Source organism: Triturus cristatus, chromosome 5_1 (genome assembly GCF_964204655.1).
Source record: "Triturus cristatus chromosome 5_1, aTriCri1.1, whole genome shotgun sequence".
Taxonomy (NCBI): Eukaryota; Metazoa; Chordata; class Amphibia; order Caudata; family Salamandridae; genus Triturus; species Triturus cristatus.
The window spans coordinates 812,535,408-812,557,755 of NC_140587.1; the positions used below are offsets into that span (position 1 = coordinate 812,535,408).

The 22,348-nt window shown below is 46.8% G+C and overlaps 1 protein-coding gene across 5 annotated transcripts in view; it reads right to left on the reverse strand.

Annotated features, from left to right (window-relative positions):
- Positions 1-409: 409 nt before the first annotated feature.
- SPIRE1 (spire type actin nucleation factor 1) overlaps positions 410-22,348 on the reverse strand; it is a 490,495-nt gene continuing 468,556 nt past the window's right edge. For all 5 annotated transcript variants that reach the window (XM_085605852.1, XM_085605851.1, XM_085605848.1 and 2 more), the window contains 2 exons: positions 15,932-16,068; positions 410-3,840 (listed from right to left, as the gene is read on the reverse strand). In XM_085605852.1, coding sequence (XP_085461978.1) covers positions 3,582-3,840; positions 15,932-16,068 — 396 coding nt within the window. In that variant the 3' untranslated portion in view covers positions 410-3,581. The remainder of the gene's footprint in view (positions 3,841-15,931; positions 16,069-22,348) is intronic.

Below are 22,348 nucleotides of genomic sequence, written 5' to 3' on the forward strand. Positions count from 1 at the left end.
AGCCTGTCAAAAAGTGACAGAGGGTAGCTCTCTTCACAGAGCTGGTTTAGCTGGTGTGGAAAGAAAAGATCTGATGTCAGCACGCCTATATACGTGATGTGAACATCACGGCGTGGACGACGATGCCATGCAGAGCCGACCAGCGTGCAAGGGTATTGCTTGAGCAAATGACTTTCGGATCCAGCCTGCTGCCTGGGATATGCTAAGGTAAGAAATCTGCAGCTAGATGTCTCTATCAGATACTGTTATCAAGGCCTACAGACTAGACGTAGGGTAGAGAGCACAGCATAATGGCAGTACATTTTGTTCATTTTTCTCAATATGTTCTTTGTACATCTGAGACGCAGAATTAAAAACGCAAATCCACACTTTCACATTGTTTTATGAATAAGTGAACAGAGACAAAGGATAAGACGAAAATGTAATTTATTACACCTCACCCACCCGTCCCCTCCAGTAATGTACTTTAGTTAAAAGGAAGTACCTAAGAGTGAAAACATTTCATCACTGTTGATGCTCTCGGTAATCAGAGAGGAGATGCACTGGTACGGACACATAATACATTGCAGATGTAGTCGATGAGAAGGCCTGCATGCATCGAGCACAGTGCAAGAACCTTCAACCAAGCTGGCCTGGAAACTTCAACCCACTGTGTGAATGAAAATAAAAACTAAATGGCACAGATGACACTGTCGACAAATGGTGGCAGCACTGAGAACCAAACAGGTTTTTACGGTAAAACCCAAGACATCCTACATCGAACTAAAAGTTTAGAAAAATAAACATTTTTTCTTTAAAAAAAATATGGAATTGACCTCACTGTGCTAGTCAGACAGACTCCTCCATGTGTTTTAAAGGGTCTACATCTCAAAAATGCTTCTAAGTTATATCTTAAAAGATGCTGTTATAGTTACTACACATATAAATATAACTCGCTTTCATCGTCTCATCTAGGTGGGGAACTCAGTTCCCGGCACCAACTGCATGACATATTCCAACTGTTAATAAATATAGAATTAGTATATACAAGCCACATACCCATGTTTTCGATATCCCAACCACAAGAGAGCGCTAAGAACTGGTCGACATCATGGGCGTAAAAAAAGGACCTTTCATGAGGTACAGAGTTAACAGCGACAGTCAAGTCCTGCAGAGAGGGGTACCAGGAGCCATCCTGGTCGAATTACATAAAAACAAATCACTTGCTTTCACTGTCTTCCTACCAATCGCAATTAGGTTATTTTGTTGGACCCCAAGCATACAGGTAAGATTGCAGCTCTGGCCACTGCCATCCAGTGAAGACTTGAGCAGCATCGGTTTGTATGGCCAGGTGAAGAACACGGCGCAGCATGAGGTTAGGGAAGAAATGCATTGGCTTGGCACAAGAAGGTAAAACAATTAATAAAATAAAAGTGCATAATAATTGGGAATGGAAAACAGAGGTCTAGAGTTGAGTTACGACAAAGGTTGTTGTCGCTCGTTTTCAATTTGCATCACTGCATTTACACATATTTACATAATCTAAACATCATTTACGATTGTTCAAATGGGATATTTCTGGATGGTCACTGCCACCTCCATCCTAGCCCCAACGCTGCACATCTGTACTAATAACAACACAAAATACCATCAACTGAATGAAACTCTCCAAATAACAGAGGCAGGGGCATAAACACAGTCTCTGACACACACTACTTCTTAAGGTTTTCCATAAGATTTGTTGAGGTCAAAAGTAACCTGGAGTGGAAATAACACTAAGTACTTTTGCTTGGAGAGCTGTGTGGTATAAATGATGAATAAAAACAGTAAACAATGTGATCCCTATACCAAGGCAACATGGCCTTTCCCATCTGGCACTCTATCATGGAATATTTAGTGTCTTAATACACTTTAAAAAATCACTTTAAATTTAAAAATAACTGTATATTTCTTAAGCCAGATATACCAACAGAAAGACAAGCGTGCACTTAGAAGTATTAGATCGAACAGGAACCAGCCTTCAACAAAACAAAACATGCCTTATTTTTTACAAAAACAGCCTTCATCATGGTGCAAAAACGTCTGCTTCATTGAGACATGCAGATGGCAGCCATTTTCTTTGTGCTACTGGTTTGAGAAGTACAAAACTATATTCATCAGAACACTTAGCAAAGAAATTATCGCAAGTAACTCATTCATTTGCGGAGTGTTGGCAGATTTCACATAAAGCTCAGCAGTTCTCAATCTCTGTGTACTGTACTGCATGTACTGTAGTGTAATCTACTATTTTTTGTCGTGCAAATGTTAGACTTAAAAATGATAGCTGAACGCAGTCAATATGGCTTTGTTAGCGATTGGAATTCCCCATTAAGATACTGGATGGTAAACAAATTGACAAAATTAAGCCAAACATGCCTCATTTTTTGCCACTGGCCTGCCCCCAATTAGAATATCTGATTGTGCAAAAGGTGCACATGCAGAATTCAGAGTGCTTATCAAAATTCTCCCCTTTCCCATTTACACACCAAAGCAATACTTATCTGATATGTCCTTCTTTATTGTGACTGGCTGATGACTGATATTCGTATCAGAGCGTGGAGCTCTAGCCTTTTAGAGGAAATTTTAGTGCTGAAACCAAGATCAGCAAAAGAGGACACTAACAAAACATGGAATTTTGTAGTTAGCCTACAAGTTGGTCAAAAATAAAGAATTTGAATCTAGAAAGAGGCTGAAATGGTCAGTTTTAGAAAGAATGTGCATTATTTCTCTGCTTGCTATTCCCAGTTTCTTCTCTTCGCCAACGGAACTGGATGAGGAATGAGGAAATGGGGTTGATCTTGCCAGCAAATCAAATTGTTGGTATATTTATCATCTAATTGAGTGAAACCAGTTGTGATGGATCAGACCACAAGCTGCAGTAACAAATTCTTCATATTTTAATCTCTTCCATGATCCCACTTACTCTACCATCTCTGCAGACGCACTAGCTCCGTAGAGGCCCTATCTTTTCCGCAGCTTTGGGAATATCTTAGGAACTATTTGTACAGGTAACCAGATTTTTACAAGCCATGGTCTGTTGATTCCAAACTGTCCATAAGAGGAATAATGTAAGAACTACATGTATTCTTTAGGGGTTAAACGACTTCATAGCAACAGCATAACTTGTTAGATCCTCTGGACAAAATTAAGGCAGAAACTGAACAGAGGCATGAGCTGAAACTCAAGGGCTTCAAACCGCAACAGAGCTTCCTTGGCCAAGAAAACAAAGACTCCTGCAACATACTTGATTCTGTCTTTTAGATATAATAACAAAAACTGTGAGGAACATTTAGCTGGACTCCTGTTGAAGATGTCCAGCCTCGTTACCCCAAAGTATGATGAATAATAATAGAAGAAAGGCAATGGTTTGAGAACCTGCATTTCCTTCCAGTGCAAACAAGCTATTGGATGACAAGTGGAGATCCGCAGGCTGATACAACGTTGGCTTACAGTCTCTGGAAGCTATGACCCTGTGCCGTTAGGAGTCTGAGAAGGTGATTGGAAGAAACAAGCTCAGCCCTGCAGCGCCAAGGAGACAGAAGTACTTTAAAAGGCACTAGGGCTCAAATTTCGTTGATCGTTCTTTCAGAGGGACAATACTCGGAGGTCCCTGTCGAGGACATGTAGAAGGACTGTGTTTTTCGTTTCAACCGCGCACGCTTGTTGGCCAGCAGCATGCTGCGACGGCTTGAGTTGATGATTTCAGAAATAAACTTTTTACAGTCCACGCACACCTCCATGGTGCTCCAGTCCTCCATCAACTCTTTGGGAAACTGCAACTCCTCATCTGATTTGTCCACTGACTTAGCCTTGGAGGAAAATCTGCAACAATTGGGGTGAAAATAAACAGTTATTTGCACTGGAATCCCAGAGCTGTGCAACTTTGCTGATTAACAATCTTAATTCCATTACTCTTACAATTTTTGTTAACTCCTCCTCGCCTGTTTTCTGAGGGTGAGTTGACAGCAAGGAAAGAAGCAAATCATCTTACCCCTTCAAAGTACGAAAAGTACTACCTCCCGCTTACCTGTGTCCAACAATGCCTTCCCCACCCCAGGCTTCTTGTTTAGTGAATCCAGAGATTACACTGGAAGCTAGGCGCAAGAGAACATTTTTATACCTGCTGCTCAGCCATTGTGAGTGTGGAGTGGAATGGTGATGCATGGAAGGTTGGATGTCTGAGAGAGTCAGTTGGAGTGTGGGCAGAGCAGCAGGAAGCTCCTGGTGGGGCTCTTGATCTGAACTACTTAATAAACCATTTTACTTAATCTACACCTGGACTACTGGACATCATTTATATTACAACAAAAAGCAAGGACTGTGTATTGGGATGGGTGGGGCTCAGTATAGTGAAGATTACCGATTAGCAAAACACCATATTACCACCTCGTCTTTCTTCCTCGACAAAGGCCTTCTTTCATTACGAAATAGAAAAGCTGCAGGTCCAACGCTACCTGAAATAACCCCTGCCCAATAAACAAGATAATCAAATTCTCCTGCATAAAATGGAACCCAACAGATGCACATCAATGGGAGCCTTCTGCAGACTTTAGATCCCTTGCCTATGGATGAAGAGTCCGAACGAGCAAACAAACGGTGTTCATGAAGCAACGGGGAAGCCAGAAAAAGTGTTACAAAAAAGGCGTCTTCCAAGATCACCAACTCACAGCAGGTACATCCTTATACATAAAAGCCACAGCAGCATGAAGACAAGTAATTGAAACAGACAACCAAACCAGAGGTTTAAAGCTGTTGAGAAGGAAACGTACTGCTTTTAGAAGCACTAAAAGCTAAAAAGTTAGCCACCAACCAGACATCAGCAGAGAAACCCACAAGGTTCCAGAGCAAAGACTCAACCATCAGGAAACTGTGTGTTGGCCCTATAGCTCACTTAAAAACATCATTAAACTCCCTGTTCCTGCTCTGCATGTATACCGATGACACTCCGGTCCTGCTTACTATGCATGGGAAACTGGAGTCAAAATGTACGAGAGGTAAGATGGTTACCAGTAACTGGACAAGTAACAATTATTTTATGGCGATACCTGAAGTAGTGGTTGTAGGTGGCATGGTTGCCGAATGCTGTAATCTAGATTTATGACCAGAATCCATAAAAGGAAATCCCTTCTCTGTAGCTGATGTAAGAAATCTTGGGGAGAAAATGTACACTGATCATCACCTACTACTTCTGCAAGAAATGTCAGTGCAAAGCATTTGCTTTTACCTACCCTACTATAGGAAAGAAAAATGCTACTTACTCTGTAAGCACCTGTTCGTGATGTATACATTGTTTTAGATTTCACAGGCTCTGCATGCTCCTGACATCTAGATTTGGGCTCAGGCGTTTGCCAGCTGTTGGTCTTTGGAAGTCTTTTAAGTCACGGAATGCACTGTGACTCCTCCCCTAATGGGCAATGTGCATGGGCACCAACTCCATGTTAGATAGTTTTTCACACGGTGAGTAAACGTATGTATGGAATGGTGAATGACCATGGCATGGTGCACTATGTGTGTTGTGAGTGTAAAACAGGTGACAAAAGGAGAGATTTGCAGCAGACACAGACTCCAGGGAGGAAGGTGGGTGCATGTGAATCTACAGCACTACATGCTACAAACATGCTTACATGCTAGCAATTCATAGCATGTGAGGCTGTGCAAAGACTGTTTAGCAGTACCCTCTATAAGTGGTGGTTAGCCCTTGGATGGTGCAGATGTCTGGAACACAGTTCTTAGTACTGACTGGCCAAACACAGGTTGTTGATGGGTTATAGTGAACTTGGTGGGGCTGACCAGGTGGATTTTGCATATGCAAGCTCATGGGATATGTTACAAAAAAGCCAACATGTTGCCTTTTTTGAGGGTGGAGTGTGCCCTGGGGCAAAAGATAGGGTTCTTTTCGCTTAGTGATAGCAGGTCTGGATGCACTCCACTATCCACCTAGCTACACCAGCCATTGAAATGAGATGGCCCTTTTGGTATTTGGCAAAGGCAGTGAAGAGGTGGTCAGACTTGCAGAAGGGCTTCGTCCTATCAATATAGTACATGAGAGTGCATTTATCATCTAGAGCATGATGGGCTCTCTCCACCAGAGAGTCTAGCTGCGGAAAGAAGACAGGGAGCTCTATAGTCTGATTAAGTCGAAAGAGGATACCACCTTCGGGAGGAACATCGGATTAGTTCTGAGAACAGCGCTGTCCATGTGAACCTGAATGAAAGGGTAAGTACCTGATGTGTTTGAGGGAAGATATTGCAGCAAGGAAGTCCATCTTCCACAAGAGGTATTGCAAATTACAAGAGGGTAGGGGTTTGAAGGGGGGCCCATGAGCAAGGTAAGCACAACGTTAGGATTCAATGCAGAGGTGGGGGATCCCTGGTAGTTATGGTCCTCTTAAAGAACACCAATGAGTACCTAGATGACAGGGATCCTAAATAAGGAAGAATGTCTCCCGTTTTGCATGTAGGCAATATTGGCAAGGTGTAACCATAGAGGTGTAGGTCACTCTTGAATTTTGTAGGTGCAATAAGTAACAAATGACATCCTGAACAGCATGCTTTAAAGGAGCCACATTTTGGAGAATGCAATAGTGGGCAAAACTTGTCTAATTTGCAGCATAACATGTCTGGGTAGTAGGTCTGCAAGCTTCCCAAAAGATGGTCATGCACTCCTAGGGAAGACTGAGAATGCCAAAGTTTCAGACCTCAGATTGCTAGGCGGAGCTGTCTGGCATCCTAGTGCCTGATTCAACCGTGGCTCAGCTTCTCATGGGGACTGATGGACATCTTGAGGAGCGTTAATTACTAAGGCTGCCTGGTCTAAGTGGGAGCCACGTGGATCAGAGTCAGAGATGTTTGCTGCATCTTCCTTACCATGTATGGGAGAAGTGGGAGAAGGGGAAAAGTGTAGGCAATTATCTCTGATCAGTTTAGCCATAGATCATTGCCCATGGACGGTGGGTGTAGGGACTTGGAGGCAAAGTTTGGGAATTTTGCCTTGTCATGGGTTGCAAACAGGTCTTTCTGAGGGGTACCCTAATGGTGGAAATAGGGGAGTAGAACTTGTGGATGGAGTACGCATTAATGTTGATGTGCCCTGCTGAGCACATTGGCAAATTTGCTGTCTACCCCGAGAAGGTACTCTGCCAGGATTTGTATGTAGTGGCAGATAGCCCACTGCCAGATGGGTGGCAATAGTGCTGACAGCTGGTAAGAATGCATACCGCCTTGATTCTGGAGGTAATACATGGCGGTCATGTTGTCTATCGTGATGAGGACTACCTTGCCCTGAATAATCCAAAGGAAGGCTTTGAGAGCTTGGTGTATGGCTAGGAGCTCAAGGTAGTTCATGCAGCGCCTATGGCATTGGGGAGACCATACTCTCTCTACTGTCATGTTGTTGAGATGCGCCCCCCAGCTTGAGAGAAATGTTATGTTATGTTATGTTACAGCGTTCTTTTATAGCGCACGGCTACTCGAAAAGAGTGTCCCGGCGCTTTCCACCTGCATCTCAGAATAAAAATAACACAACACAGCAAAAAAATTAGAAAAAGAACTGAAACTGAAGCAATAAGAACAGCCTAAAGATTAAAAAGCCAGGTCTTCAGGCTCTTCCTGAACTGGAACAAATTGACAGTGCTGCGCAGCGAAAGAGGAAGCGAGTTCCACAGCTGTGGGGCTTTGCAGCTGAAAGAGCGCCCTCCCGTGCGGGCCTTCCTCACCCGAGGGACCACCGCTTTGTAAAGGGATTCCGAGCGCAAGGAGCGGACTGGTCGATAGAAGGCTAGTCTCCGCCGCAGGTATCCAGCCCCTGATCCAAACAGGGCTTTGTGCATCAGAGTCAGGGATTTAAACTGGATCCGCTTCCGGACAGGCAGCCAATGTAGCGCCTGAAGCAGCCCGGAAGCTCGGGCTCGTCTACGCAGGCCAAAGATAGCCCGGGCGGCAGAGTTCTGTACCACCTGTAGGCGCTGAACTAGGTAATCAGGGAGGCCAAGGAAGAGGGCATTAGCATAATCAAGCCTCGAACTGACGAGAGCCTGCACAGTAATACGCCTGTGCTCCTCAGACAGCAGGGGCAGGAATTTACGGAGCATTTTCAAAATTCCATAACAGGTGCCAGCCAGACCCAGAATGTGTGTTCGCAGCGATAGCTGGTTGTCCAGCTTGACACCCAGGTTTTTAGCCACCAAGGAAGACTGTGCAGGAGGGCTCATGTCGGACGGCCACCAATGCTGCCACTCCGGATCGACACCGCAACCAAAAAACAGAACCTCGGACTTGCTCGAGTTGGCCCTTAGACTGTTCCGTTGGAACCAGTCAAAGACCAATGTAAGACAGTCCCGAATTCTCCCTCCATCAAACTCCTGGTCTTTCCCGCATGTGAAGAGGAGTTGCGTGTCGTCGGCGTAAGAGATGATCTGGGCCCCATATGCTTCCACCAAGGCCGCCAATGGGGACATAAAGATGTTAAACAACGTGGGGCTCAACACAGATCCCTGTGGAACCCCAACTCCCAATGGCGGCATCTCGGCAGAGCTCTGGGAAACCCAGACCGTCTGGCGGCGGCCTTCAAGGAAGGATGTAAACCACCTGAGCGCCGTCCCCCTAAGGCCGATGTCATAAAGCCTCGCTAAGAGCGCCCTGTGGGGGACGGTGTCGAAGGCCGCCGATAGATCTAACATGACCAGCATCGCCCTCCCGCCGACATCAAGAGTCTCCCTGATGATCTCAATGACCTCTAGCAATGCCGTTTCCGTACTAAAATTAGGACGGAAACCGGATTGAGATGGATGGAGCAGATTGTTAGCTTCCAGAAAGCGCGACAGGACACCGTGGACGTGTTTTTCCGTGATCTTCGTGAGGGCCGGAAGAAGTGAAATTGGCCTATAATTGGCCAGAACCTCGACGTCGAGACCCGGTTTCTTTAGGAGGGGGATCACCATCGCTCTCTTCCAAGAGCTGGGGACCCTCCCCTCCCTCAGCGAGGCGTTGAGGATGGGATTAACCAGCGGATTCACCACCTCCGCCATCCCAGCCAAAAATTTGGCGGGGCAGGGGTCAAGTGGCGAGCCAGATTTCAAATTGGCCAACAGCTGCCTGGACACATCGCTGGAAACAGCAGGAAAATCAGACAGCACCGCCGTCGGTGTGTGCGGAAATCCGCACCCAGCCCCGGTGACGCCGCTTCCATCCTCCGGTCCTTCCACAAAGGAGGCCTGAATCGCCTTGATCTTATTAGTGAAGAAGCCGGCCAGATCACCTGCCCACGTATCTGAAGAAACTAGAGGGGGCGATTGGGAACTAGGGGTCGTGAACTCCTTCACAATGGTGAAGATCTCCTTACAGGAGTTCGCGGAAGCCTCGATCCTCCTAGCCAAATAGTCCCTCTTAGCTCCCAGAATGTCCCGATGGTAGGCCTTCACCACCGCCTTGTAGGCGAGTTTAGCCTCCCCATCATACAAACGTCGCCAGGCCCTCTCGGCCACCTTACATTGGCTGCGAGCCACACGAAGAGCCTCCGTAAACCATGGTGCAGATTGCCGTGCCACCGTGGATCGGAGGGCTACCTTGGGGGCCAGATCGTCCAGCCTATCAATGAGCCACCGCTGCAGAGCCTCAGTGTCGCTATCCAGATCGCCCGAAAGATGGCATGGGTGATCCAGAAGCGCCTGTTCCAGCATGTCAGGTGTCACTCTGTGCAGCGCTCTCGAGGTCGGTCTAGACAAGACTGAGGCACTGTTATCCGGCCGCGCACTCTCCAGCACCGAAAATCTGATCAGCCTGTGATCGGACCAGAGCACCGGCAGGGTGTCAACCTCCGTAAGAGGGACAGATGAAAACACCTGATCCAGGGTATGCCCCTTCTCATGGGTTGGCCCCGACACGAACGGTAACAATCCCAGTGGAGATGTAATATCCAACAGTTTGACCGCATCCGAGTCATCCGCTACGTCAAGGTGGAGGTTGAAATCACCAGCCATGACGCAGTGCTGTGAGGTCAGCACCAACTCAGAGACAGCTGTCTGCAGATCTTCCAGGAAGGAACCCAAAGGGCCTGGTGGCCTGTAGACCAACAACCCCTTCAGGGCCTGGCCCGGGGACAGTCTGAGCGTGAAGGCGAGCGACTCAGCGCTCCCGATGGAATTAAGAGGAAGAACTGAGCAGGAAACGCTCTTTTTCACCACTACCGCCACTCCCCCGCCTCTACCCTTCACTCTATCCTGCCGGAAGATATTGTACGCCGGAGGAATGGCTGAGAAGACATCCGGATTGGAAGCCTCTCCCAACCAGGTTTCGGTAAGTAGCAGGCAAAGGGGATTTTCCCTAACAAGGAGATCGTAAATATGCAGGGCATGGCAGCCTACCGACCTTGTATTCAACAGCAAACAAAGATGCTGTGCGCCAGCCGTTGCAGGGCGAGGAACATTAACATGGGTCCAGAAAGACGTCCAGCCACAACACGGACAACGGCGTTTACCCTTAAATCGCCCCGGGAAAACGGAACGGCAGGAGCTAGAGAGGCCCCGCAAATCCCGCAACCTCGCAGAGGTATAACAGATCATCTCAGCCAGTGTGTCACCGGACCAGCTTCCCCCGCCGCCCCGTCGCCTCCGGGACGCTGACGGGCGCAGACGGGCAGGACTCCGGCACGACTCAGGCTAAGCGAAGGCGTCCACCTGCGCGTCACGCTGCGCGTGAGGGAGCGACTTTAAATAGGCTCTCCAATCAGCCCTGAGCGTGCGAGTCCGCTCCAAGATGGCGGCCGCCGCTGGCTGAGGTGTCCCAAACAAAGATGGCGCCCAAAATGACCCCCAGGACCCGGACCCACCGAAATGGTGGTGCTTAGCAGGCAGAAAATGCCGTTTTTTAAATGCAGGTAAGGGGAGAGAGGGGCGCAGGCTACAGGCAAGCAGGCTAAAAGCAGGGAAAAATAAAAACAGAAAAACGAACCTAAATACAAAAACCAGGCAGCATTAAAATACTCTGTGCTAGTATCAGCGCGAGTGCAGCGATGTGGTAGATGGTCTGACCAGCACCGCGCCAAAGCCCGCCTTAAATAGGCTCTCCAATCAGCCCTGAGCGTGCGAGTCAGCTCCAAGATGGCGGCCGCCGCTGGCTGAGGTGTCCCAAACAAAGATGGCGCCCAAAATGACCCCCAGGACCCGGACCCACCGAAATGGTGGTGCTTAGCAGGCAGAAAATGCCGTTTTTTAAATGCAGGTAAGGGGAGAGAGGGGCGCAGGCTACAGGCAAGCAGGCTAAAAGCAGGGAAAAATCAAACAGAAAAACGAACCTAAATACAAAAACCAGGCAGCATTAAAATACTCTGTGCTAGTATCAGCGCGAGTGCAGCGATGTGGTAGATGTGTCCTTGGTAATGGTGAACTGAGGGCGGAGTCTGCAAAGGGCTCGCCTTACAACAAGCTGTTGCTGTTCCACCACTACAGTGAGTGATGGGCACTGGTCTTTAACTACACTAGTTCCTTCCAACGACCCTCTGTATGTGACCATTGCGCTGACAGGCACTCCTGCAACCGACCCAGGCATGGGATACTACGACGATGCATGATTCCATCAGCCAGAGGAGGAACATTACATTCCTGACTGTGAGGTGATGATTGACCTGAAAAAGAGGCAGCATCCGCTGAAATGCCACACCCTCTCTTAGTTGGCCTAGGTTTTGCCTATAATGGCGTTTAGGATGGACCCCAGGAAGGGCTGGACCTGCAAGGGTTGAAGGTAGGACTTGGTGGCATTTATGGTGTATCCCAGGCTGTAGAAGAGGGAGATTGCAGCTCGAGTGTGGGCTAGGAAACTTGAGTTTTAGGTAAGCGGCTAACAATGCCAAACAATATGAAAACACCCTTGGGGCAGTGTGGACCCCAAAACAGAGTACTTTGAATTTGTAGTGCTGTATAATTGCCACAAAGCAGAGGTAGCACCGGTGGGCGGGATGGATCGGTATGTGAAAAGAGGCATCCTTGAGGTGTAATGTCGCCTTGCTGGAGCAGAGGAATGACGTCCTGAAGGGTGGTCATGTTGAAATGTTCTGCCAGGATGTATATCTTGAGGGGACTGACCGCTGACCTGAGCAATCCGTCCTTCTTGGGAATGAGAAAGTAAAGAATAAACAGCCTTGCTCCACTGGTGAAGGGCATCCTTTCTATTGCACCCTAGAGGAGGAGTGCCCACACCTCTTCCTGAAGAAGGAGAAGATGTTCTCTGCTGAGAGTCTGTGTGCAGGGTGGGATTGTGATACTTTCTATGCAGTAGCTGTGAAGAACCAACGCAAGAGCCCACTAATCTGAATTGATTTCCTGCCAGGAGGGGAGGAAATCTATCAGTCTCCACCTGACAGGTAGCATGTGATCGGCATCAGGGGAGGCAGGAAAGTAAGTGCTTAGAGATAGAGGCTTCTTTCACGGAACATCCTCTACCCCTACCCTTGCTGCTATTGCCCCTGTAGGCACATTTAGTATAGCCCCTGCCCGAGGACTGTTGTTGCCTCTGACAAGAGTGTGGCTGGTCAGGGAAAGTGACTTTGGCCCCTTCATTGGGTTGCTGTCAGAGAAAGGAGTCCCTAGAAGCTGGAGTTTGAAGGACACCCATTAGTTTTGTGCTGTCTGTGTCCTTGATCTATTACAGCAATTCATCAACCTGTATCCCAAATCGGTGTACCCCATCAAAGGAGAGGTTGAGGAGATGCTGTTGGACCTCTGGATTAAAACCTTGAGATGTGGATCCAGGCATGGTGTATGAGGAGGATGCTGGTGCTAAGCCCCCAAGAGACTGTGTCCATGGCATCAGATGCAACAGATGCATCTGTCTTGCCCTTCCTGAACTCCTTCAGAGATATTTAACCAGCTCCTGCCTCTTCACCCTTTGAGGTCTGTCATAATGGGAGAGAAGCCTAATGGAATTGGTCATGCACCAGTGGGTAACGTCCTCTATGGCCTCCATTTTGCCTGCTGCGTTGAGCTTCTTGGTTTCTTTGTCTGGTGGTGGGGCATCACCTATGGCTTGAGCACAGACCCGTTTGCGGGTGGTATGGACGACTCTAGAGTCGGGTGGACATGACCTCAAATGTAGACAGGGACACCGAAGGAAGGATTATACTTTTTCTCCCCCCGTGGACCTTACTAGCCTTCACGAGTTCCATGATTGTCTCAGGGGTGGGCTTAAGCATGTCCTTCAGCATGGCTAAGAATTGCACCATTTCCTCTGATTTAGATAAGGTCTCAACAAAGAAATCCTCTTCCTCATGAAGGACCTTTTGGAAGGCGCCTGCCTGTTAGATGACCTCATGATATACTGCGGTATCATCTGGGTTAGATGCCGAAACGTGTTAGTGATTGAGGTCTGGATCTCCCAGGGGGATCAACATCATAATCGTCCCAAATGCCATCAGTAGGCCCTGGCTTGAACAGTGTAGCATAAAGATCAGCAGGGACAAAAGGGCTGCATGCGTCGGAAAAGGAGCATGGGGATTCCTCAGATGGCTCTGCCGGAGGCAGTGGGGGTAAAGAGTGCAGCAATGGTAGTGGAGGCTGTGGTGGAGGAAGAGGTTGACCATTAGTGTGAAGGCTAATGCCCTTGTCTCTGCGTCTTTTGGGTATGGGGTCTGGGGGGGGGGTCTCTGATGCAGGTTCCTCCTTCCTCAAAGGCAAGCCTCCTCTTTCGAGACAGTCTTTGCCGGTGATGGCAGGGGTGGTTTCGCTGAGATTTTCCCCGGAGACAGGATCAATAAACAGGCAGTTCTGCCTCGCATCTAGCTCTTTTTTGGAGTCTTTGTAGAATCGGCTGCTCCGAATCCTCGGAGCTGGTCATCGATGGTACTCCCAGCATCACCACTAGCTTCAGAGTCAACATAGGCCTGGGCACTGGTGTGGGTGATGCCTTTGGCTTTAAGTGATGCTGAGATTTATTGGAGCTTTTGAACCAAATGGGGCTCAATGAGCGAGAGGGGTAATCACCACAGGACCAGTCCTTTCTCAAATTAGAGCCCTAAACCAGTGCCAATTGGAGCCCAAAGGCAACAGAGGCCTTGGAGGTGGTAATGTCTTGTGTACAGAGCTTGATGTCTGACTCCATTGGGATTGGTGCTATGCCGCATGAGGCCTCTTCTGAGTCTTGGAATCACAACCGACTGTTCTAAAGACCCTGGGCGTAGTCTTCAGTATGAGCTGTTGGTTGTGTGAGTCAGCAGACTGCCTCTTCTGCCTCCTGGGTCGGAGGCCCTGGAGAAGATGGCCTGTGGGCAGGGTGTGGCTTGGGGCAGTGGAATGCCGGAAGGGCCGGCATCCTCACCTTCCTCCGTGTCGGAGGGTCTTCACTGCCGAATAGGTTAGAGTATCAGAAGCAGACTTATGGTGCATCTGGCGGTGCACGAATGTCTCTCACTTCTGTACCATAAGGTTTTCTTCAATCAAAAGCAAAGCAAAATTCGCACAAGATGTTGTCATGCTCCGGGGAGAGGCAGCTGTTACAAACCTTGTGATGGCCTGACCAATGGTACTTCAGGTGGCACCAGGGGCTGTTCTGGAAGAGGGCAGCCATTCCAACACCCTTGAAGGATCATTCTTGGATGTCAAAGGTCAGTAGAGAGGGCTAGTGGCCCGGGAAAGCAGGGGGGCCCGGTGTTCAGGTACGCTGGGCTGCTGTCTCCAGAGGGTGTCAGCAAAAGTAAACAAAGTCGACAAAAGGTTGTTCCAACATCTTGTCGATACATACCCGAACTGGATGGAGGTAAGAAACAATCTAACTTGGAGCCAATGCACATTCTCCACCAAGGGAGGAGTCACAGTGCATCCCATAACTTGAAAGATTTCTTCAAAGATGAACAACTTGCAAACATCCATACCCAACACTATGGCAGGAGTATTCAGAGCATTTTTATCTACAGCCACACATGCGACAAACAAATCTGTTTCCTTCCTCAAGATGATCACATCGTATCTATCATTGCCACCTTACCAATACACTTTGGTTATGGAAAGGTCTTGATATGCGCCATGCCACAATACCTCATTCACAGATTCTAATTAACTCAGAAAGATGCTGCTAGTTTTTTATTTCAATTTATTCAGGCATCAAATTTTTTCACCACAAGTCTGACAGCTTTGAACCAGCTTCAGTAGAACAGCAAATTAAAGACCCGGTGAGCTGCGTGACAGTCTTTCTATGTTCTATCTCTTGCTTGGGCTTTAAGATTCAGTAAAGTGTCATCATGTTCTCTTTATTTCTCTAATCAGGGAAAAGGTCAGGGTATTTTTTCTAGCTCCTACCCTATGGAGCTCCAAGAACCGTAGGTGTCATAGGTAACCCGAGAATCAACTAGGCCTCAGAAAAGTTGAAAACATTTGCCTCTTCCTCTGCTAATTGGTGCTTGCAGTCTCTCATGCAAGCTGATCTACTGTAGTGCCCAGAGGCCCCTAAAAAGGCACACATTGAGATTTATAGGTTCACCTGAACATAAACATTCCACATGTGGAGGAATCTGGAGCAAAGTAAGCTATCCACCAGCATGAACCAGTGCGATTAGTATACAACGGAAGGCATTCTTGGGACAAATTACTACTTCCAGTTCACCCACTTTCACCCTGAGTGCTCTGAGTGCCTGAGTGCTCTGAGGCCTTCATCCAAGAGGTTTATACCACTTAGGAAATAACCCTCAATAAAAATAAATAAAATTAGCTCCCTTGAGCTAATGAGTTGACGAGCTCTGATTGATGCACCTGCACCCAGTGAGTGGCACAAACAAAATAAGCAGATGACCGACAAGTTCAGCCCTATGAATATTCACAGACCATACAACTGAGTGGCCCAGAGCAGAGGTAAGTTGCCGGCATAGTCAAAGGAGCAAACAATTTCTTTCAATGAGGCATTATAAAATCATATGGTACACAAGATGTCTCACCTTGCTAAGCTCTTGTGTGACCGATGATGACTGGTGGATGCCTTTTCTGGCCTCATAAAGCTATCCCCTCTTTGTAAAGCTGACGGCCCCAGAGAGATGATAGGAAGAGTGGCATATGGCTTGGAGGGTAACCGCATCTGTTATGGAAAACAAACATAAGAATAAAGACGAACAAAATTCAGCTTAGTTGTTATGATTCTACAAGGAAAATAACAATATCCTATTAGGTGTTTATACTGCTCAAACAAGGTGATCTAAAACACATTTCTACAATATACAGTGTAGTATTTAGGAAGAGGTGAGAGCAGTCCTAGAGAAAATGGATCATTCAGCTTGGTGGGTTAGCAGTGGATAGGGTTTTGAAAAGACTATTTAAAGGTTTCAGGAAATTGCGCCGGCAGTCATGTCACAGGGGTGATGGCAAACTGTTCCTCAGTTTAAATGCTGCATTGGGAAAGAAACTGCTTGTGATGTTTAAGTTAGCATACCGATCTAACAAACTAAAATTGGTAAATCACCATTTTGGTAAATTATTAAAATAATGACAAGCTTTTTGGGCGAAAATCAGGTAATTGTCAACACAAATAATGTACCAAGCCTGGGGCTAAAACCTGGAAAGAACAAAAAAACTAACCAAAATTTCTTACAGTTAGTAAAACATTAGGAAATACAAAGATAGGTATTCACATAAAAGGGGTGGCTGTAGTCGGCCTCCTTGGTCCATCATGGCCAGTGCAAGAAGTGAAAGCATATGGATGCAGTTTAAGACAAGGGAAGAAGAAGGTAGAGCAAAACAAGTAAGGAGGAGGAGAGGCACTGGAATGGAGGAAAGGAGTGAGGGAGGGAATAAAGTAGACAAAACCAAGTGGAACAAGTGTGTCAGCAGGAGATGTAAAAAGAGGAGGAAGAATCAGATGAAAAGAGAGAGAAAAGAGACAGTAAAGAGGGCTGGGGGAAAAAACGAAGGTTATTCTGAGGGAGGGGAGGCTTTGTAATGTTTCTCCGTAACAGGATTCACAAAGCGTCTTTTTGATGTTTTTTAGCCTCCATCACATACATCCCTCTGTGGGTGATGCCAAGTAACCTGGACAGTGATCTGGCTTTCACAGGAGTTCATTGGGTGTTAATGAAGGGTGGTCAATAATGGGGGTTTGCAGTTTGCTTTCTGTATTACATGCCATGTTGCTCAGGGCAGGTTATGGAAATCCAAATAGGCCTACTAAAGTAGTGTGCCAGAGCCTGGGTGGGTCCAGAACAAGCATCTAAGACATCTCCTCGGCTGTGCAACGCTTTGGTGCGGGGATAGCTGCCGTCTTCAGTCAATCCACTGCAGGCTCTACAAAGGAGGCTGGCTCTAGACAGGTGGTATAATGGACATGACTGGTCAACTGCTTATTGTAGTTTTACTCTTTATCATTTTATTATTGTCCTTATTTTTTAAGTTTGTTTTGTCTTTGTTGAATATCAACTTTAGCTTTATTTTTTATGTAAAACTGTACATTTTTTCATTGTTTAAATTAATCGGCCTAACTTGTAATTTCTGAATTTCATTTCAAAATGTTTCTGTTTTTCTAATAGTATTTTGATTGTATGCCTGGTAACAGCCTACATATTTGTTTGAAGCGTGAAATGCTTGCAAATACGGTGTTATGTAACTGTGTACTTTTCGAAATGTTAGGTTTTTAAATGTTCAATATAGTTATCTAAAATGTAATATTTCAGTCAATTTTCAGGCTTGTGGTAGACCATTTCAGTGGTGTACTCTAAAGTATAATCTGTTCAGTTTTATTTTTATTTTTTTGCTCCGACCTAAATGCTCAGTTTACCTAAACACAACTTGTTTCTACATGCACATCCATCGTAATACATTCTACTCCGGTGAAATACATAGTTTGGGGAGAGGAGTTGGCCTAACGGCTAGGGCGCTCGACCTCGGACCTGGGGAACTGGGTTCGAGTCTTGGTAATGACGCTGAACATCCTGTGATTCTGGGCAAATCACTTAATCTCCCCGTGCCTAACAAAAAATGAATGTGTGTCCTAATGTAACGTAACTGGTGCTATGTAAAGCGCTCGGATACCTGATTGGATTCGGGTCAAGTTCGCGCTATATAAAGCTCTACAAAAACAAATGAAATAAGTACTTACTTTTGGTAATGTGCATTCTGGTGGATTCTCTATCTAAGCAGCAAATTCCTCACCTTGTGAATCAGGTGACAAACTGGATCCAGAAACCCTTACAATGGCTCCTGCCTGTCAACAGGTGGCACTATTGTGACTCGTTCCCAACTTGGGACATGAGGACATGGAGCTGCACATGAGGACATGGAGCTGCACATGGGGACCATCATTATGTGCTGATGTTACTTCAATCATTAGACATTCTGGCCAAAGAATGAAGAGCATAGCCAACAGAATTGGTCTTTAAATGATGGTGTGCGACAGCTTACTTGGGCCCTTATTAATACTAGAAAGTCCACCCCACAGAATGATGATGAGGATGCTGTTGCGCTACTAAAGGTAAGAAACCTATTCTTCTGATGGATACTTCACCTTGAGAATCGATACTAAAGCATGCCCCTGGGCACTGGAACGGGGAGGAGACTTTACACTGGGAAGTCCTCCGGGACCAAGCAGGCAAAATGATCCTCTCTGCAGGCCCTTGAATTGATGCAGCAGTGGTTGGTAAAAGTATGGAAGGATGTCCACGTGGTTGCCTGGCAGATGTTCATAACCATAATGCCCAAGCTAAAGCATAAGTTGTGGCTTTTGGTCTGGTGGAATGAGTCCAAAGACAGTCTGGAGAATCCTTCATGGGCAGGGTTTAACACAGTTTGAAAAAGAGGACACTCCATTGGTCTAAGATCCATATCAGGACCACACTTCCTTTCTTCGCAGCAGCAAACCGAATAAACAGCTGCTCTATGAATGAGAAACAAAGTATCTGCCATGGATCCAAACCTTGAATGCCCCTCTTTCTCTTTCAATGGATACAAAAAGCATGTTGGGAGCAGTGGCAGCTAGTGGCAGGCATAAGTAATGGGACAAACTAATCAGTAATTTTGACCCACTGACAGGCACTGAGACATTGAGAATGCCTTTAGGGTCAACGCCAAATCTCTCAACCATGGCTCGTTATAAACAGTGTTTATAACGGGCCATAACTGAGAGCTCTGGCTTGAGGCTGAAGGCAGTGCTAGTTTCTCACAGTGCCCATCAGTGGGTCATAACATTAAAAATGAAATATATAATTACCCACTCATTCACCTCCTCTGGTCCTCCTCTCCTCGGTGTTCTTCAGTCTGTCGAGACGCACGTGGTTTCAGAGACAACACCCATAACCACTCCAGAAGCTGTTCTCATGCTGCTGATGTTAAGCATCATGGGAGAAGCGCCAGGATTGGTTGGAGAGGGCTGGCTCAACGCTCTCTCAGGCACTGAAGGCCTGTGCCTGCTACACCCAGTTGTCTATAACAGGTTGGGTTGGAGATGTTTAAAGTGCGCATGGCAGACTGGCCGTCGCAGTCAGCCATCAAAGTGACATGTGCATTTTAGAATGAAGTTCCTACCACTCCTCCCTGCTGCTGCCAATACGCAGCAACGGCCCCACCCTGGCCTAACTCTCACGAGCAGTGAAAGATATAATGGTAATAAATCAACTTTATTACCATTTTATTTTTCGACTTCGCAGCATTTTAATTAGGGGGGGGGGCGCTCCTCCGCATTAATGGAGGAGCTGTGGCTGATTGGAAGTGTGATGGTCTGCACATGTGGGAAGGTGACACCACTTTCAGAAGAAAGGATGCATGAGGCCTAAGCATCATTGTCAGGATGACAGGAGGCTGAAATGACCAGGCCGGCTGTTTGCTCATGCAACTAGCAGAAGTGGTGACAATGAGAAACTTGGTCTTTAGAGTTAAGAACCTCACAGTACAACTGTGAAGAGGCTCGGAAGGAGCACACATCAAGAATGTTGCAAAGAAATTGAGGTCCCAGTGTGGCATAATGAAGGGGCTAGGCGGAAACAGGTGTAAGCCCTTTTAGAAAATGCATCACACCGAGTGAGTGAATACAGACGGCTGCGAAGTCAAACAAAAGAAGACTGACAACCCTTAACAGTGCCCACAGCAAAGAAAACACAAACAACATTTATCACTTAGATTATCTAACCCTTAGAGGGTCAACCAGCTTCTTCTTGCACCAGGCAAAAAACATGACCAGCAGCCAGAATAAACTGATTTGAAGTGAGGAGAGCAGCCAAAACATAGCAACCACCTTTGACTGTAGATGAAAGTCACTCAGTTTGATTCACTCAATCTACATGCATGAAGTTGTAGACTGTGGTGTTCCGCTGCAGCACTCTGCCTTGCTGGTGGGACAGCAGTTCCTCCTAAAGATGAAGCCAGAGTAAAGGGCAGATGCTCACGCTCAGTAGCTTGGAGTACCAGACCCTCCTGGCCCTATCCAGGGCCACCAGAATCATCTGTGCTCGGTTCCATTTGACTTTCTTCAGAGCCCTTGGGATCAGCAGCAGAGGTGGAAACACATGTAGGAGGCTGGAGTACCACCAAAAGCACATGTCTCCTAGAGATCCTTGAGGAGGAACTACTGGAATACAATTGGCTGGCCAACAAATACTTTCAGAGGCAATGAATAGGCCAACTTGGCAAACATATTCTGTGCCACCTCCCGGTGTAGATGACACTCATGATTCACAAGATGGTTCCTGCTATGCGTGTATGCTGTGATGATGAGGGATCCTGCTAGCTGACCATCAAGGAAGTGCTGTGAAGTGACTGTTGTCTCCAAAGCCTGACAGTCTCCAGAGAGAGGACTCGAGACTCTATTCTGTTCTGCTTATTGCACTACCTTGGGGCCGTTGTGGTGAATGTCAGAACCAGGAATGGCCTGCCCCTCACGGAAGGGAGGAAAGCTTTTAAGGCCATTGGAATGACTCACCGCTTTAGAAGATTTGTGTGGTGGTGGTGCTGCACCTGGCTCCTGTGATCTCTACCTTGTCCAGATGACCTTCCCATCTGAAGATGACACATCCATCATTGGCGTGAGCTCTGGAGGAGGCATGGAATATGGCTTGCCACATGTAGACAGGCATCCATCATTTAACACTGAAGGTCCTCATCCGCCTCATCAGTGAAACGGACTCTATATAAAAGACACCCCCCACAGTGCTGGGCCCACTGAAGCCATAGATTCCATTAAAAGGCCTGCCTATACCAATGGATATGAGACACCAGCAAGATGCCCAAGGCCAAGAGCCCAAGCAGCCTCAGAACCATCAAGGCTGGAACAGAAGCTGCTGCCTGAAACATTGGGACCTTAGCCTCAATTATGATGCAATTCCAAAGGGCAGTACAATCAATTGGAAGTGATCTGACCCCACTTAAAAGCGGAGATACTTCCTGCAGGACTGGCACATGAAAGTAAATGTCCTGCTGGTCCAGTAACAATGTCTAGTCCCCCTAATCCAAGGCCTGCAGAACCTGAGCAAGTGTCATCATTTTGAATTTCTCCTCTTTGAGGCAGGAGTTCAAGAGTGTGAGGTCTACAATCAGTCTTAGGCCTGTGACCTTTTAGGGTTCCAGACAATTCCAGGAGTAACACCTCAGTTCCTTCTCTGCCTCTGGTACCAGTGCAATCAACCCTTTGGTGAACAACATCATTACTTCCTTTCACAAAATTGTAGCATGCTGCACCAACATATGAAAGCAGAAAGTCTGGAAGGCTTCTGAGAATCCAGTAGAATGCATCTAGGCATATCTTCTGATAATGATGCTGGTGCCCAAAGCACAGATAACAGAATCTATTGTGTCAAGTCCAGAACATGCAACATACTTCACAGAATCTTGACCATTATGTAGCATCTGCCCGAAGGTGTGGCAGATGTCAAATGGCAAAGTCGACAAGATATTGTGTGCCATGTCCCAAAAGCTAAGTGTATAACAACCCAAGAGACTAAGTGCATTCAGGAAGAGTAATGTCAAACGGGCAGAAGAAAATATTTTTTTGGGCCATAGCATTGCTTGGTTTTGACTCTCTGACCGGTAGAGAAGTAGAAAAAGAATTCATGGTTATATTACTCCTAGAGGCCTCAAATACAAGGCGTTCCGGTGTTGCATGTTGAGTCAAACATTTTGGATCACCAGACACTGGAATGTGATGCCTCGCAATGGGCGGAATTCACAGCCAGAGCCAAGCCAGTCAGGCACCATTAAAAGACAACAAAAGCTCAGAGGTTGATGGCCCAGATTGCACAATTCTGTGAGGAGGCTGGATTTAGTCCTTTGTGAGGGGAGTGCTAATTCAAGGACCTACAACGTCCCACAAACAACTACTGCAAAAGAGGCACTTTCTTCCTCAGAAGGCCCTAAAGGTGAATACAGAGCGAACTCTAGAAAGG